This window comes from Cyrtonyx montezumae, unplaced genomic scaffold, assembly GCF_038088225.1.
Source record: "Cyrtonyx montezumae isolate F1298 unplaced genomic scaffold, pur_monq_1.0 scaffold_5, whole genome shotgun sequence".
NCBI lineage: Eukaryota > Metazoa > Chordata > Aves > Galliformes > Odontophoridae > Cyrtonyx > Cyrtonyx montezumae.
The window spans coordinates 12495094-12513758 of NW_027072056.1; the positions used below are offsets into that span (position 1 = coordinate 12495094).

The 18665-nt window shown below is 39.8% G+C and overlaps 1 protein-coding gene across 1 annotated transcript in view; it reads right to left on the bottom strand.

The window, feature by feature from the left end:
• Positions 1-17141, bottom strand: part of LOC136056295 (IgGFc-binding protein-like) — a 77360-nt gene extending 60219 nt beyond the window's left edge. The window contains exons 1-16 of the mRNA XM_065748411.1: positions 17070-17141; positions 15625-15674; positions 15385-15534; positions 13579-13841; positions 12855-12936; positions 11167-11232; positions 10654-10898; positions 8961-9244; positions 8068-8345; positions 5701-6296; positions 4955-5525; positions 4177-4376; positions 3704-4084; positions 2809-3095; positions 1830-2101; positions 579-728 (exon numbers count right to left, since the gene is read on the bottom strand). Coding sequence (XP_065604483.1) covers positions 579-728; positions 1830-2101; positions 2809-3095; positions 3704-4084; positions 4177-4376; positions 4955-5525; positions 5701-6296; positions 8068-8345; positions 8961-9244; positions 10654-10898; positions 11167-11232; positions 12855-12936; positions 13579-13841; positions 15385-15534; positions 15625-15674; positions 17070-17137 — 3943 coding nt within the window. The 5' untranslated portion in view covers positions 17138-17141. The remainder of the gene's footprint in view (positions 1-578; positions 729-1829; positions 2102-2808; positions 3096-3703; positions 4085-4176; positions 4377-4954; positions 5526-5700; positions 6297-8067; positions 8346-8960; positions 9245-10653; positions 10899-11166; positions 11233-12854; positions 12937-13578; positions 13842-15384; positions 15535-15624; positions 15675-17069) is intronic.
• Positions 17142-18665: the final 1524 nt, after the last annotated feature.

The following is an 18665-nucleotide window of genomic DNA, read 5'->3' on the forward strand; positions in this document are numbered from 1 at the left end:
CAAATTAACTTCATTTACATTTTTTATACAAGTACAATTTTCTGGGTGATATAAAGACAACATACAGTTAGGACTCATGCAACTGAAAGCGGATCACTTGTCTCTAGAAAACATGTCTTGACAGCTCTGTGTAGCAAGTTGCAGGGGAGTGGAAATATGAACAATTAGCCAGACTGCAATTCTTTAGTATGCCTCCACCCAGCACTGCCATTGTTTTTCCACTTCCCCAAGCGATTTCTAGATGATTACATTGTTCTTCTTCTCTGGGTAAGCTATCATGGTTAAGTTTGGGCAGGCTCTGAATGATCCAGTGTCAGCCTGGATACGTCTTTGCTGAAGCCTTTCTGCGAGTGACTCTGCAAACATATGTTACACACATTACATGCTCATAAATGTGCTGTGCTGTTCATCCACCCCAAGCCAAATTCCTAACTGCTGCAGAAAGCTCTGGACAAAGCCCAAGAAAGATGTTGCATGGATTTCCTGTTAAAACAGGTTCCTGTTAAAACAGGTTCCTTGCACTCTTTCCAAATATTGCTGCATCTGGAGTACGGCCAGATAGCGGTCTCTGTTCCTACCTCCTGTTGTGTGGTCATAGGTAGGGCCAGTATTTGGTGAGAGTGTTGGCCCCTTGTTCCTGATCCAGTCGAAGTTGTCATTAATTGCCTGTTCCCACTCACAGAAATCAGCATCAAACGTGCAGGACATATTGCAGACTGTTGGTGCACCTATACATGTTGCAGAAGGAAAAACAGTTTCCACAGTGAGGTCTGTAATCTTCTCTCTGTTCTGATAATGTCTGTCTAGATCTAATACATTCGTGTCCATTAAACATTCAAAGATGTTATGGAATGAGTAGAAGTAATCTGTACAGGCAGAGGGATTATAAAATATGAAATTCTAAGCGTCTGAGAATGTCCATTACTCAATTGTCATCATAATGTTCTATTATCCTAAGTGTTTACACTGTGCCACAGTCTTAATCTTTGGTCACTGGAAATCACTGAAAGCTCTCCTACTTGGAACAGCAGCATTCAGCTGTTCAGAGTGTAGCTTGGGGAGAAATCTAAACACTGTAATGAGAACGGTCTGATATTTCTTTTTACAGTTTCTAACCTGTGGTGAGAAATGTTGTCTGAGTTAGAAAGATTTCATGGATGGCTTTTTAATATCATAGACTAATCCTGTTCCTTCTGCTGGTTTTGACCATCACCTCTAGTAGTAGATAAACAGTTTCATGTCTCCAGCTTTACTACTATGCTGACTTCTATGTCCACACAGATAGTAAGGGTCAAACAGTGCTATGTCTAGGAGGCCAAATGGACTTTAACATGCAGGATGCCTTATTAATATTGATACTCTGGTTTATACACTTATAGAGTTATTTCACATTTGGTGAAAATCTGAGCTGTAGACTGGATGTGTAAATATTGTATTAACACTTCTTAAAAATGTAGAATATTTTAATGAAGCCAGAATTGTGATTTGCTTGGTAAAAAACACAATAAGTTGGTTTGGAAGAAATGTAGTGCTTAGTTTTCACTGGCTGATCATTCAACTAGCAGCACACGTCAGCTTTCATGATCCAGTAATGAACAACTGTATGAAGTTTAAAATGTTTGAACATCACGGCTTAAAGTGACACTGAGTGACCATTACAGGTGCAGACTAGAAGACTGATTTTCTCAGATTTTAAACAACCAAAATATTTCTGTCTCCCTGAATTACCTTTTCAGAAATTCTGCTCAGATCTTTAAGTCATTTGAGTTTACATTTGTAATGTGAGGATATAATTGAATGCCTATTTCCTGAATGACCTTGTAGCTTACCGCAGATGGTATCTTTCCTCCATTCTCCCAGATTTACACCTTCAAGCTCACAGGCAGCAGCATATGCCTCCAAAATTTTGCAGAATTGTTCAGAATTCCCCTCTGTGGCACACAGGTCATACACACAGCTCTCGAAGTACAGCTGTGGCGGAATGTACCAATGGCAGACCTCGAAAGGCCCACTATTTTTCAAAATAATTTTACAGACTTCTTCATATTCTTTCTCTTTTACTGCATCACAGGTGGGTGGTACAACTGCAACTGTATTGCATCTGTGTTAAAAATAAAAATATATTTTGCTTTATCCTGCAAGGTACACTTCAAGAATAATAGGATTCTATGCTGAATTCTGTGGACTTATTGAGTATTTTTGTCATTAGTTTGTCAAACCCAAAAGTGAGAAATTTGACCCACAGTTCCTCATTAAGAAAACAATAGTGAATTGTTGAGGTGCAACCACCTATCCATAGACAGAAGTCCAAAAGAAATCCACCATCCAGATATCTAAAGCATCTTACAACAGTAGACCTTACTACTGCTGCCCATAGTAAGATCACTACTTTGCATATGAGAGCATTAATAGGCAAAGAAATGCTTTGTGCCTCGCTTAACCAGTGTAAAATTACCTTAGAAATAGAATCTGAAGAAAATATTTAGCTTTCTTACAGTTAGATGATATAAAGGAAATACTTTAAATTATAGAGATAAGAAGAAAAGAAGTTTACATAAAAAAAAGCTCGATATCAAATAAATTATATGTAGTTTGTAACAAAAAGGGCACCCTTTGAAGGGTAGTTTTAAAATTTCAGTGCTTTCTATTGAAATGTAGAATTAGTCAAAAGGTTAAAATACTAGCCAAAATGTAATATCAAAAAAGGGATTCCACGGAATGCATATCATGTATTCTAGTTAATCTTTTAAGCAGAAGATCTATGTTTGACGTATTTTGTTGTTTCCTATAATATTATCATATACTTACATCCATTCATCATCCTTCACTAGCCAGCTGTCACCAAATTTATTTGGATCCTGTTCTAGGACTTTATCCGGTTTTAGAAAATCATCCAGCTGGTTGTCATTGAATGTCCCACACAAACCACACAACTGCCCTTTGAGACTTTCATCAACCTGAATAAAAAGGTCCTGGTCGCCATCAAACTTCACCTGGATCCCTACAGAGGTATCGATGACTACATAATGTCCTTTGACAGCTACTCTGCCTCCATGCTTCAAATCCACAGGAGGAAAAACCTGAACTCCATCCACCTAAAGAATAGAAAATTGACATAAATGGGTAAGTCAACAAAGTTCCTAGGAAAAAAGAAAAGAACTTCACAGATAATACTGCAAGTTTTCTTCATTGAGTCAGCCTTATCCTAAAGAGCAATGTAGACATAGAAGTTTGAAGGAACATTCATACTTGTCCCGTATCTTGAATACAGGTTTGTAGAACAACTTGAGCTCTTGTGCTGTCACAAGTACACGTATAGTAACACTTGGAATAGCAGAAAAGATAGTTTAAAGCCAGCTCTGGTATGTAAGAAAGCATATAGCGAAAATACTATTTCTGTTTTAAATACTAGAACTGTAAAATTCAGACTGACATTTAGTTCAGCAAAAGCTGTCTATTATTATTCTATTATGGATAAAGCTCCAGAGAAAGCTGCTTTTTCTAAAATGGCATGAACAAAAAATTTGAAAGAACATAATAAAGCTATGCTGATTTCTGCATTTTTGAAAAAATATTTCAGTGAATTCTTTCATATTCATTCTTTGGGGTGAATAAAGCAGAGAAACTTGATTCTGTTACTTGGGATGGAAAAATGCAGTGCACTGATATTACTGAGTATTTGTGTTTGAAGTGGAACACTTACATAAGTCTCTTTGTCTCTCCTCACAACAATATGAAGATTTTTGAGTGTGACAGCGACTGAATCCAAGGCTGTCCAGTTTGGGTTTCCCCTATGCTTATTTCTGGTTGTCACTGAAAACCATTCAGAGGAGTTTGTGCAAGTCTCGACCACTGTATAATTGCAGTCTCCTTGGAAATGGTACAGTCTCCCATCAAAGGTTACATAATGTGGATCTCCAAAAATGTGGCAGGTGCTGGGATTTAATGGATAGCATCCCAGGAGTCCATTCTGCACCTTGCAAACTTCACTTGCTTCACATGTGTCTGAATTGCAAAGTATAGTCCCATTTCCAGCACATACACATTGGCCTGCACAGTTTGCTTGCCAAAAAGTTTCACCTTTCTGTGGGAGATGACAAAATAAAAAGAGGTTAAAACATTTAATGTTAATAATCAACTGCAGAGTAAGTCTCTGAGCTATGTGGTAGAACAAACCTCATAGTATTTGTCATTCTGTAAGCAGCCGCAGTTGCTCATGGACACACACTGTGCCCCACTGCTGACAAATCCATTGTTGCACTCACATCCCTCTACACAAGGTTTACTGCAGTTGTTTGATGCAAGAGGGTCAGAGCAGGTTGCAGGACATGCATTGGTGCACGGATTGTAATGGCTATTGGCAGGACATACAACAGCTGAAAAAGAATAAAAGGCTCTCAAATGATGAACACAACTCACATCAACCCAAAAGATGGTACTGAGATTATTATAAAACACTGACAATACTTTATCAGAAATAATATTGGAATATAAAATTTCTATCCTGTTCTGAAATCAGAAAGTAAAATAACATTCTACAAGAAAAGGAAATGAATATTAACATATATCCTTGATATATAGAAAATTCAAATCCAAGTAAAAAATAAGCCACTCTACACCAGGTCTACTACTTAGTTGGTACATGAATTATTGATGTTCTTAGGTGTGGACAGGAAATTAACAAACATATTAACACTGAAATATCCTATAAAACTCAGAGGCGATTCCACATTATCAGGGACATACTATTATCTCTACAACATAGATTCTTGGGGTAATGAACATAGATCTCAGAAGATATCTAGCAGTAAAAGTAGTGGAGTGACCTTTGTAGAAAATTATTTCTCAAGGAATACATGTAGAAATTAACATCTCTATGTCACTTAGTGCCTGAAAGCAGCCTTTTGAGACAGTGAGGGAGCTATTCTAGGGACAGTTCTTTGTAGGTACTCACGGCAGAAGGTGGCATTCCTCCAGGGGAGCAGAGTCACACCAGCTGCCTGGCATGCGTCAGCGTAGGCCTCCAAGGCACCACACAACACCTCCTGGGAGCCACTCATGGCACAGAGGTCGTAGGAGCAAGTCTCAAAGTAGCTCTGAGGGTTGATGACGGCGTGGCAGTTCTCAAAAAAGCCCGGTCTGGCTGTCAGCATGCCACAGAACTGCTCGGACTCGTAGAGCTTCTTGTCCTCGGCAGGGCAGGGCTCCGGCGGTGGGGGCACGCCGCAGGTGGGGTCACTGTCACTGCCCGGGACCTTCCAGCTGTCTCCCAGCGCATTGGTGTCTGCGGCTTGCTGCCCGTTGGGCATCATGTAGTCGTCCTCTCCCCGGTTGTTGAAGTTCCCGCACATGCCACAGGTCAGGTTGGAGTAGCTGGTGGGCACCTTCACCTCCACCGAGTGGTCAGCGTCGTAGGACACTTGCAGGTTGAAGTCTGTCTCCACGACCACGTAGCGGCCGCTGCTGCTCACGGTGATGGCTCCTCCTGCTGCGCTCACCGGCAAGGTCTGGTACACACCGTTCACCTGGGGCAGACACAGAGCAATGCGCCAAGGATCCCCCGTGGCCATCAGCCCCACGGCAACAGGCTCCACTCTCACACACTCACTCCTTCTGCTTGCAGAGAAGACCCTGCCTGAAAAAGCCAGCCCCGCCTTGCAGACCCACCACGCACACGCACACGCCAGCCCCGCTCCCTACCAGCACTCGGCTCCTCTCCTGCTTGAGTATTGTAATGCGCTCTCCATACACATCGACCACGACTTCGCGCACGTAGGACACTCGGGGGTTGCCACGATGCTCGTTCTTTGCCTCAACGTTGAAGTAGGGCAGGGAGGTGTTGGAGCACACTTTGGCCAGGGTGTATGTGCAGTTCCCCATGAAGTTGTGCGTCACCTTGTCAAAGGTGATGTAGTGAGGGTCCCCGTGGACGTGGCAGATGCCGTAGGTGTGTTCCAGGCACTCGGGTTTCCCATTCTGCACTCCACAGAACTGGCCTGCAGGGCACGACGCACTGGAGCACTGGACTTTGCCTCCTCGCGTGGGACACGTGCATTTGGACGAGCAGGTGTTGTCCGTCCAGAACTCGGAGCCCACCGGGTAGTGCTGCCCGTTGTGCCAGCACCCGCACTGCTGGCTGGGCACACATTGGTTGTTGTAGAGCAGGTACCCACTGTCACATACACATCCCTCCACGCACGGCAATCCGCAGTTGTATGGAGCTGTTGGATCAACACATGTTGCAGGGCAGGCTGCAGCACAGGACTCATAGTGGCTGTTGGCTGGACAAGCTAGTGCTGTGTAATATAAAATAATAACACACAAGTTTATCTTTTAAGTACTGAAGTATTTTGTATTATTTAATTGCATATTCTGTTTTGTTCTGTAGTCTGGAGGACACCCTGCAGTGCTGTGGCAATGTAATCCATGCCTTTTTTGTTTAACTGCACTTTAGCATAGTTTACGGTTGTGGGCCCTAACAATTTCACTTTGGAAGAATTTACTTCAAGATCTTCTACACTGATCAGTGTTTTATTTTGTTTCCTGCATTGGGCTGAGAATATCACTTATTTTTTCTTGGCATGTGACCTATTTAGGCTGTAAGTCTGATACTTAGTTCTAATCATATCGTAGCTTCTTGATTCATATTTTTGTCAAATAATCAGGATGTAAAATCATCCTATTCTGTTTTTATACCTGGGTACATGTGTGACAATTTGAAAAGGAAATCTAACCTAATTCAAAGCTTTTATGTGAATCTCAGTCTTCAGTCTCTTTCCAGCTTCTGTACACTTACAAGATATTTAAATGATACATATGCTATTCTAGTCTGCTTCCTTAAGCAATGGAGATTGCACAATTACATTGTATATTTCCCTGTCCATCCTCCCATTAATTAAAACTGACCCAGAAATAAGTTAGTGAGCTTGATAGAGAACAAAGGCATAGTTTGAAATAGAAGCAAGGCAAGGAGGAGAGATCCTGCAAGCTCCTGGAAGAGAAAGAACAGCTATAGAGAATGTTTACTCCTGCTTAGAAACCAAAGAACTTGAGAGAAAGCCTCAACAACATCTCTAGAAAAGAGAATGCTCCAACAATCAATTGTGAAACAAACGTCCAGAGTAAATTTGGCTTCTGTCATTTCAGTGTTTGCAGACCAGTATATTTCTTCAGTCTCCTCATCTCCCTCAGGGCAGAGTTTACAAATGGCACAGTAAAATATACTGATTCCCAGATCTTCTGCTCTATTCATCAAACATTTTTCTGCCTCATCCTGGTCTCTTTGCACTGGTATCTTCAGACATCTTCACTGTTCAGTCTCAAAGCTAATCCTCTCACCAGTTTTAATTTCATTGTTCCAGCAGGAGCAACAAACTCTGACCCCTTGGCTGGCTACCTAGTCCATGCGCCTTGTACTTAGCTCAGCCAGCTCTTAATCAAAGCTCCTTTGTCATTGCCCAAGTCTGCCTGGATTCCTTATCCCCATGTATAGCTCTGCCTTTCATCAGCTCTGGCTCATATCCCTTCTAAGTTCATACAAGGTACTTGTCTTAATGTGTTTCTGCTGGGGTTGCTGTGAGAGGAGAAGACACAACTTCCTTTCTGTTAATTGGGTGTCTGCTCACCATGAACGGTAGGAAGGCTAAGAGAATACAGTAAGATAGCTCAGTGTCTCTTCAGGGAACGTGGGTGAGACTCTCACATCTACTAAGCATGTGCAAAATGAGGTTATTTTTTTCCTCAAAGACACTAAAGTTTAGGCACAGCTTCCTCGGAAAATAAAAAGCCCTCAAAATCAAATGTCCTTCATATACTTAACTCCCCTGAACAAAACTATAGGGGCAGGAGATAAATTCAAAAGAAAAGACCCGTATTTTCAACAGTCTTTCTGAAGGACTCTAGGACTCAAGCTGAGGACTACACATGATCCTGAAATCTTTAACCCGATCAGACAAGATTCACAGTGTTACAGGAATTTAAAACAGCTTTTTGTAATGCTTTCTCTTCAGGCAGTCCTAATTATAACCTCTTGACAAATGGTAATTTCCAGTAATCTTTGATACATACGGCAGAAGGTTGCATTTCTCCATGGTGTCAGCTGGACTCCCGCAGCTTGGCACATATCTGCATAAGCCTGCAGGTTTTGACAGAGGGCTTCACTGCTCAAATGAAGCTCACAGAGATCATACTGGCAGTCTTCAGAATAACTCTGTGGATCAACAACTGAGTGGCAGTTCTGGAATGGACCACTGGGATCAGTAATCAGACCACAGTATTCATTGCTTTGGATCATAAGTTTTTCATCAGCAGTGCAATTTGGGGTATGGCCATCATCTGGCAAGCAGCTAGTGTGGAAAAAATAGATGTGGAAAATGTCACTGGTGAACTTTGCATACAGTTGTACTCAAGATACTTTTCAAATCCCACCTATTAAAACTACAGGGCTGGCTGAGACTAAGGATGACTTGTAAAGCTCTACACTTCAAATGGGACAGGAGTTCAGATTTTAAAATGATCTCAACTTTACAACTTTTGTGATGTCTGTAAGAAACTTCAACATTAATTTTGGCTTTAAGTCTAAAAATAAGCTTTGTATGAGTAAGACACCAAGGAAGGGCAAGCAAAAAGTGAAAGCACTCAAACAGCTACCATCATGAAATAACATTGTATAATTATAAAATATACAATGAAGTATATCAAAAGAGTTCTAGCGGAATCGTTAATATGCTGTAACAGTAACTGGAATCCTAGGGGGCAATTGCAGGTGTATTCAGTTTTTTCTCTTTTTAAGCACATGTGAATTTGCTACAATTTTTCCCAGATATGTGAAAGAACTATACATACAAGAATATATTTTAGTCCATATTCCTGACATTCTGGGCCTGCATACAACAGCTGCTTAAAATACTGCTTATTACATAACTCCCAGAGAAGGCCAAACATCCTGACTGGAATCCTACCTTGAGTCATTGTAAACCTGCCAACTGTTTCCAAGGCTGGTTGAGTCTGTTTCCATCCCTCCATCTGGGTTAAGAAAGTCATCTTTTTTGTCTCCATTATAATTTCCACATATTCCACAGACTTTTGATTTATAGGTACTGGGAAGAGTGATTTCTGCTCTGTGATTTCCATCAAACTTGACATTCAGCCCGAAGTCAGTAGTAACCACAACGTATTGACCACTTAAGGAAATGCTGACACTATTCCCCAAGGTCAGAGGGAGTACCTGGCTGACTCCATCAACCTACAGGGACAGAGGAGGACAATCAACGTAAACACTTTAAAATACGTATACTTAATGGTAATCTTCTTAGACCACGTTCCTATCCAGAGCATAGGGCTTGTTCATTGAGCCTGTACTAGCATGAGGGACACACTATGTTGCATTTCTGGCTTTTTTTTAAGTCTTACATAACATGAATGCTATACATGGGCAAATGATCTTGGGCCTCAAGATCATAGTAATGCAGCTCCTCCTGCCACGTGTCAACTGTGATCAAAGTAAGCTTGGCAAACTAGACCCAGCTGGAAAAGGTCCACAAATTGTTGTGGTCTTTCAGCAGTAACTGCTCACAGGCTTACTGGATCAAACAAGAACATGGTATAAGATTTAGAAGACGTATTTAGAATGGAATCTCTGAAAATGCTCAGGATTGGACACATTTTGAAAACATTTTTTGATCCTTTTTCTTCCCTTTTTCTTATTCTTTTTTTCCCCTCTTCTTTTTCCTTCTTTTTAACATTCACATGTGAAATGCCAACAATAGGAAGGAAGTGTTCAATTAAAATTTTCGATGTATTTTAAATTCAGTAAAAGTAACATATACTTTGAACACTTGTTCTTATTATGTAATGAAGTGAGGGTTTTTTTTGCTTAGAAACATATGTAATGAAAACAGTAAATACAACGAAGAGATGGGAAAAAGAAACTTTTGGATAAATGTGCATATCAAGTTCACTATGCATCTAAGTTGTGAAAAGTCTCTGTGTATATTTAAATCCTTATCACCTGTCACATACATCACTGCACTATTTTCCTTATTAGAAGGGAGATAATGAAGTAAGGTGATCTATTCAGTTATTGTGGGTTTTGAGTCAAACACATATCTGCTACCTTGGCTCTTCATGAAGATAAGCTATAAAGAAGCCTTAAAATACAGCACCTGGTCCAGTGACACAACCTGAGTAACGTGAGTCATCAGGAAGTCTTTCAGTGACTCTTAGCTGGCTTATGCTTTATGGCAAGTGCCAGGTATTAAGTGAAATCAGCAGTGATGTGGAACAACTAGAAGTCAAAGAAGTGCATGCAGCTTCACAGGCTGGACAGTGTCCACCAACACAGGCTCAGCTAATGAAGGTGCCTTTTTTATTCCATGCTGCAGACCAAGCTTAGGAATGGAGGCCAATCTTAAAGGGCAGGCTTGCTCACCAACAGCATCTAGAGCATCAGCTGTAATCCCAACTGTTAGCAACACAGCACATTTTACCCTGCATTTTCTTCCCGTTCTGAATTGATCCCACAGTACTACTGTTTCCAAACATTTGATTGTCTTCTAAATATTACTTTATGCTTGCCAAGAAAGCTGTAGTCATTGTACTACAGTTTCTTCAAAGCATGATTTCCAGACAATAGATAGTGGGATCCAGACTTACCGTAACAACTCTGTTTACACCCAGATTGATCCTGAAGCCATAAACATCAATGTCCATGTACTGGACATAGGACACGCGAGTGTTGCCTCCTCTGTGTTCATTGGCCGCTTCCACGTTGAAGTACGGCAGCGAGCTGTTGGCCTCACAGAGCTTGGAGAGGGTGTAGGTGCAGGTGCCCATGAAGTCATGACGCTGCTTATCAAATGTTAAATAATGGGGATCTCCATGTATAGTGCAAGTTCCTTCTGGAAACAGGAAAACAGAGTATGTTTCATTAACATACTGGTGCATCCAGAAAAGCCGTCTCATACCTTCATTGTGTTGTAGGAAAACATAGTCATCCCCATTTTATAGATTACATATGAAAGAACTGGAACAGCAAAGACAGATTTTTATGGCATAAGGCAATGCCACAGAAACACACTCAGAGGAATCAACTCAAGTAGCACTGGTAGAATACACAGCTGCCCTCCTCTAAAACATTGACTATCACATGTGATTTGTTAAAATTACCTGTCACAGAAGGTGGTATAGATGCTGTTGGTGTAGGTGTTGGTGGCACAGGGGTGCTTACTGCATCTGTCAGTAGAAAAGACAAAGTAACAATGAATAACATTATATAACATTACACACTAAACACTACATACAAACCAACATACACAAGTTTCAACTTACTCTTAACCAGTTTAAAGTTAAAAGATTTTCACTGAAGAAATGGAACTGTCTGTATTTTAAAAACGAGGACACAGAATCTTTTGAGTTCTTATGGAAACTCATCTGACTACTATAGGTTGGTCACAGTGATTGAGCTTGTCCTTGCATGCTTCTCTGAAACTGGAAATGTATTTACAATTGGACATGTGATTCTCTCTTGTTTGTATGTTAAAGCGTGAAGTTGATGCTCCCTGCAGGTGTTGACAGGTCTGGAAATGTGTAGCCTGCCAGCAGATGCCATTTAACAGAAAAAAGAAAAGACTCTCAGGACACTGGTGGTTTCTAATCATAGTTTTATTGTGTCTACAAAATGCATTTGTTTCTAAGGAATGTATCTAACGCTGGAGTTTTCTGTGGTCAGATACGGTAAACAACGGTGCTAAGTCTCTGCTGATGCCCGTTTCTGATTGACGATACGTATTAACACATATTAGCATCTTCTCCACCTATATTTTATCCATCACAAAGGCATTTTCTAAAACAAGAGATCCTCCTGATGTATTTATGTGTGTGCTAGCAACCCCAAGGTGTATTGTAGGCATACAGTTTGGCAGAAGGAGCACCTCTCTAGTCTCTTGGAACTACATTAGTGCACCATCCTGTGGCTGAATTGTGTGATAATAAGCCTAGAAAAATGAACAACTGGTACTCCAAATGGGCCCTAAGTATTTTTCACAGAATTTTAAAGAAAGTTATATATTCTGAGGGCATGCACAGAACACTTCACCATCCAAAAATCCTGGCTAGTGTAAATTTAAAACATTTTACTGACATTATATGAGTAGTGTTTCACAGAGATGTCTATGAAGACCTGATGATTTTCTGTACCGTATTCAGCAGCATGTTTCTTGTAGAATTCATATTTTGTAAGTTTTGCATTCATAACAATAAAGTTGGGATGAAATTGTGATTCATTTTTGGCTCCAAGTCTTCCACAAACTGTGCAAGTCTAGGCTGACTTATTAGAGGGTCAGAGATCAAGCTCAAATTACTGATTTATAATCAGATATGTTAGTGAAAGTCATCATTATTGATTCACCATTATATTTTTATTAATTACATATGGCAGTTCAGTGTATTTTCTGGCTTATATTGAACAGAGATTTGCTGTAAAAGGATGTTTAGAACATTCAAACCAGAAGTAAGACTCTACGATCCTTGTGGGTCCCTTCCAGCTCAGGTTATCCTATGAACCAAGACCTTGGCTGAGTTTACAGATGCACTTCATACTTCAAGTTTGTTGGACCATGTGAAAATGGTCACATTTACAAAGAAGTTAATAGCTTATTCTCTGTGTCTGAGGCACTGAGGACAGATTTGGGAAGGATCTTCAATAAAAGACGTAACATTTACATGAAGTGAGCTGTAAAGTTTTTTTCATTTCTCTTTTGTGGTTTGGAGTATGAGGAGTTTCCTATATTGCAAATGAAATCGAATAATTGTCAACAGCATAAATAGAGATGAGGAAGGCACAAATATAGACTTACCACATGATCCATCTCTTACTCTCACATTGTCCAGTGCCGTATCTGCATACTCTGTCAGACCTCGGACAGCCTCAAAAATAACCTAGGCAGGGTGCAAAATGAATCACTGCATCAGTTGTTTAGGCATATGTGAGAGAATTTCCCTCAGCATGTTTTCAGGATACTCTTTCTGGTGTATTTCTAAGTGCAATCCAGGAAAACCAATAGTTTTCCTAGTGTTTCAGAATTAAAATATATAATCTGTAATAAGGCAAGGACTTAAAGAAAGAATGTTCTCTATTATTTATTTGTTTGCTTATTGGCTGGCAAGTGACTTTTGAGAATTAGTTATCTGGATTCTACAGAGCAGTCCAATGTAGGGAGCATCCCAAAGCTTAAACCTAGACTCACAGCAGAAAACCTTGTAGTCCATAAAAAGGTACCTAAAGTCCCTGACATCATGATAAAATGAGGGAAGGAGAGACTGTGGGAAGGAAGAAAAGAGAGAGCAAATAAAATATATTTTATCTCCTAGCTAAAAACACCAGAAACCTCAGGGAGTTGTTATTTTTTTCTCTTAGATTATTGGCACAAAGCATGAAGGCATTAAAATTACAAAATATAAACAAAGAAAGCTTTGGTTATCATTTCTAGCTTACACACACAACCTTTTACAGTCAGCAAAGGCTGAGCAAATCATAAATGCTGATGCTGTACAAATAAATTTATTCTCAAAATATATTACCTTTATCGTTCTCTTTGTTGGAAAAGTATGTGTGACAGCACCATAAATCCAAGAGGAACTTTGGTTTCCCTTCCGACTCCATGCCATAAACTCCCCTGTGCTGTCTTGGATAAGCACTCTCAGTTCGTTCCTGTCTTCTGACCCAAACATATAGTACCAGAAGTCTATGCATATTTTTTCAGAAACCAGAATATCTGGGCTCTCAAGTCTGTTAGTGTCGAATGGGATCAGATTACTTGCTTCTTGGTAGATGAAATAGCCTTCTGCAGAGTGAAAAAAAAAAATATATATATATATATATATATATATGTATATATATATATATATATATACACACGTCTGAATCTTTCTAACTTGTTAGGTGCCACTTAAAACTGAAGTACACCTCAGCTCAGGAAGAAATCAAGCACATCATTAGCAGTACAAAGAAGCAAAGTCGTAAATGTTTGTAATTTGCATTGCAATGGGTAGCACTGTGTAGTTAGCTGAAGTACAGTGAGACCTGGAGAGAAAAGCAAATATATCTTACCTCACACGAACAGTTATTTTGGGATTGTAAATAAAGATTTAAGTTTCTTTCAAGAGACAGCGTATTCAGACACAGTGCCCAAAATTATCTTTGTTCAGTTTCCTCCTTCCTCCAAGGAAAATAACGTGATCTACTATGCATCTTCTCTACACCTTCTCTTGCGAGATATGATTGAATGATAAACAAATTCCTGGCATCAGGAAAATTCTAACCCTCAATATTTGCTTTTGTCTCAAAACAGAGGGATAAGAAAAAAATCAGATATTTACATTAAAATGTTAGGTTTTACATTATCAAAAGGAATCAATCTTTTCAAAATTCAGAATCTCACAATATTTGTTTTGGGGATTTAAATACTTTACTTTGAACTTATTCATTATGCAATCACATTTTTCCTTACTAAAACTGAAGCATTTTGCTTCTTATCACATATATGTATTAAGACTAAAACTACATTTTGTCAGTGCAGTTTTATTAAGTCTCTCCTATCTGACTATGGAAAGGATTAAAAAAAAATGACCCTATCTACATTATAAAGCATTACTCCACACAAAGTATCTAATATTCAGTCTACTGTTTTAGAGTTTTATTAATAGTAAGAAAATGTAAGTAACACTTGAAGTTATATGGACCCTGCCAGTTGAAAAAATATATGTATAAGTGGCCTTTCCAGTCTACAGATAATTACAGAAAACATTATGGTTACAGATTGATCTGCTATAAATGAATCTTCTAGTGCAAAGCTGATGGTTCAAACAGACAGAGATGGAGCCATTTTAAACACTCTTTTAATGATATGACCACATTAGAACTCAGTTTTTCAATCACACGTAGCTGAAAACAAGATTTTTAAATATATTCTTTAATTTCCGGGTTTAATTACCAAACTTGTAATGCTTTGCTAGCATGAACATTATCCAGAGTTAGTATAGCAATCCTTACATTTCTTGGCATCAGCTGTTATCACTGTAATTTGACAGTAAAACTTCTCTTGAGTAACGATCTGTTGAATGTCGCTGCATTCTCGCTAAGGTCTTAAGTAAGAGGCAGTTAGCATTCTCCTACTTTCTTTCACTGCACTGATTAATATTTTCAATCTATCATGGGGCAAGCCAGCTTATTCTACCTGTGACTGAATGCAGGAAAAGTCATAGACAGGTGTCAACCAAACCAACACATTTCAAAGAATTTCATTCAACAGTTCGTGAAAAAGAAAGAAGAAAGATAGTCAAGCTATGTTCAAAATGAAGTAAACAATGCCATAAACAAGCACTTACTTCCATCAGGATAGTCTCCATCAGGACCTGTTCCATCCGTTGGAGTCTCATGCTTGGTTCGTATCCACAATCCCTGGTTCACAGTGCAAGGTTGGGTCCAGTCACAAAATGGTCTTGAGTTGTTATTAAAATCACATCTAGTGAGGTAAGCTGAAACACAAAGCAAGGAAAGTAAGGAAAAGGAGGCAGTATATTCAAAACCTGCCTTGGACATTAACAGCACTATATACAAGCAGTTACCTGTATCAGGATCCCATGTTCTCAAGCCACGAGTTGGTCTGTGTTTGATCCTGCCAAGAAAAATAACACAGTGAAACCCCTACAGATTCAGTGACTCAAAAATTGTTTAAGAAAGAGTGTTGGGACTAACAGAAGTCCTTGGGTGTTCTTACTGAATTACTGCCCAGACTCAGGGCCTCAGCTGTGTCTGACTCCTTCCCTTCCCATCTGTCTTTAATCCTTCATTAAGAAGTTCTGAAAGCTACAAAAAGGTATGATTTGTTCACCTCATCCTAGTCTAGAAGGATCTTCTCTATGTATCCCTCTAAAATGAAGGGAGACCAGCTCTGCTAGGCACAGGGAGCTACAGGAGAGATGGCAAGGTACATCAAAGCTCAGACAATACCAGAATAACACAAAAGACTTGCTACTAACTTGTTTGTAGCATTGTTATCCTCACTGCTGCAAAGCAAGATATGTAAATGACAGTAAACCGTTATGTCACAAAATTCTCTATTATTTGTTGGAAGGCTTATGTTTCCTTTAACCACTACCAATATTTCATGACCACAGACTGTCATCTCATTCAGTTTTTCTTCTAGCTTCCCTAAAAATGCTACAGGGCAAGGGTAGCTGGAAATAGATAAGGTCCTTGTGGCACTGCAAAATCCTGCAGAGGTGAGATGACATAAAACCAAAGCTCTGTCACAGATCACAAGAAAGATAGCTCTGTTCTTTGGATCTCGTACAATGGAAAGGAATTTCCAGGACTGCAAGTGTACAGTAGCTGATCTTGACATGTTCTGATGGGAGTCTACAGCTTTAGGAGGCAGCATCTGGTTCCTGCCCCTATGGTGCCCACCATCCCAATTGTCCTTGTTGTACTTGATGCAGTATAGAGAGAATCTGTCCATAAGCAAATACGTCACAGCAGAAGTCCCCACAGCCCATCAAAATCTAAGCAGAGAGATTCAGAAAAACTAGGGAGGTTCATAGTATCGTAAACAAACAGGATCTACTTCAACAATGAAACACACCAAGCAACTGCAAAACAGATGGAGCTAAAGCTAAGGAGGAAAGAGGTGTGAAGATAGATGAGGAACATTTTCTTCCTTCCCCACAAGACAGCTGTAACAAGCTGCAATTTAGTCTCTATTCCATGCTATGTTTAAACCACTACACATCAAAGTGCTAAGGCAAAGGTTACTGTAGGCATACTTAGAAAGTCAGAAGCATTTGATAACTGCAGCAGATCTTCCCTTCAGGTCTGCCACTAGAAATTCACAGGTTACACATTCTCTCACAGACAGCAGCCACTGTAGAATTTTGCAACAACAAAACTCAGTTATTTCCTTTTTTAAATTTAATTGTGCAACATTCGTGTGTAAAAAGTTAAGAAAGGACATTTATAATTAACAACAACTAAGTTTCCTGAACTATGGTACATTCAGCATTATGCTACTTACCCTGTGATATTCAGCACAAAAATACAGAATAGAATGAAAATGCATTGTAAGTGCCAGAGGGTCCCCATGCTAGAAGACAATCAAGTCTTCTATGTGGTACAGTCTACATAGTAATCCACGAGCTGTGCTCAGCAAGAGCGAAGTGAGGATGATTTGCAGTGCAAGAGAGGAATATATTGACTAAAGGGTGGAGGCGATTGTAAAAACTCTGTCCAACCCTGTTCAGGTGAGCTTCCTGGGTAATCTACCTGAAGAAAAGTACACACTAACAGAAAGTTTGTATTCTGCGTGAGTTGTTTTGACACCCTTCATTGCCTACTGGAGAAAATGATTTGATTCTTGAAATGTTTATTGCTTCTCCTGACTATTTAAAATCCTTGTATTTTCACAGAGTTTTTTCTCACACCAATACTTAAGTAGCTGCCATCATTTTAAAACTCCTGCCCAGCTTTCATTGCTAGTGTCAGTGGGATTTCTTTTATTCACTGAACTTTCTCTCTTCTGTTAGTTGTAGGTAGAGAAAAAACAGGTTGGTTGTTCCCTCTGCCAGTTGGGCATTTGCTGTCCTGCATCCCTTCTGCTAGGGTCTGTAAAGAAATGACTTGAAGGCTGTTAAACTCCCTATGCCACCTAGATTTTATGAGTGATTAGAATCAAAGGAAAATCAAAGCTATTGAACCACAGGAGCCCACCAGAAGCCATCAGATGGATATAGCTGATGCTCACCTGACTGGTAAGCCTCCATCCCCAATGAAAATCTCCCTAGAAAAGGCATGCATTTTTGCCAGTCAGTACACAAGGAAGAGTATTTCTGTGATTTAGAGACAGAGGAAATTTACTCCCCAGATAAAACCATTGACCACACTTTTCCTATTCAGTTGAGGAGACCTCTGTGTGAGGGGGAGAATATAAGCAACCTTCAATTAGAAGTTGCATCAAGCATATTGCATTTACAGCAGGGTTGTTGAGGTGTCAGTCCAGCAGGTGGTAATCTGGGCAATAGCTGTCCTTAGTGCTATAATGGGTAGCCTTCCATGTATGCTCACACTTTCCCCCTGCAGAATGTTCATGGAATCCTCATGAATCCGATGCTGCACTGCATGATTCTGACAAGATATGAATCCATCTGCAAACAGCCACATAGGCCTTCCTAGTGAGGAGATATTGCCCTTCTTGGAAATAAATCCACATCTGGCAAATCTGTCTATTCAGATGATGTAATGTCTTTGAGTCCTTCTCACCCATGGCAAATATGAGACACTGAACACCATGAGCACTCCTATCAAAAGATCAAGTCATGCTCTCTAGCAGTGGTGGGAGGCAATTTCCATCACCTTGTCACTCTTATTTAATGCCAGCTGAGGTACTCTGTGACTGGTGAGCTGGAGAACAGACAGTAGGGATTTTCACCAATGGACAAACATTAATGTCCTTTTTATATGGAGAAAATTCCATTGGGAATGAGGTACTATCTTGCATTCCATGACAATTTTCTGCCTTCCCTGTTTACTTCTTTTGTATGAGAATGGAGAGCTCTTGCACTCTAAGAAATGCGTCCTTATAGAGTTTCCAGCTCTTATTGGTTATTCTGTCCCT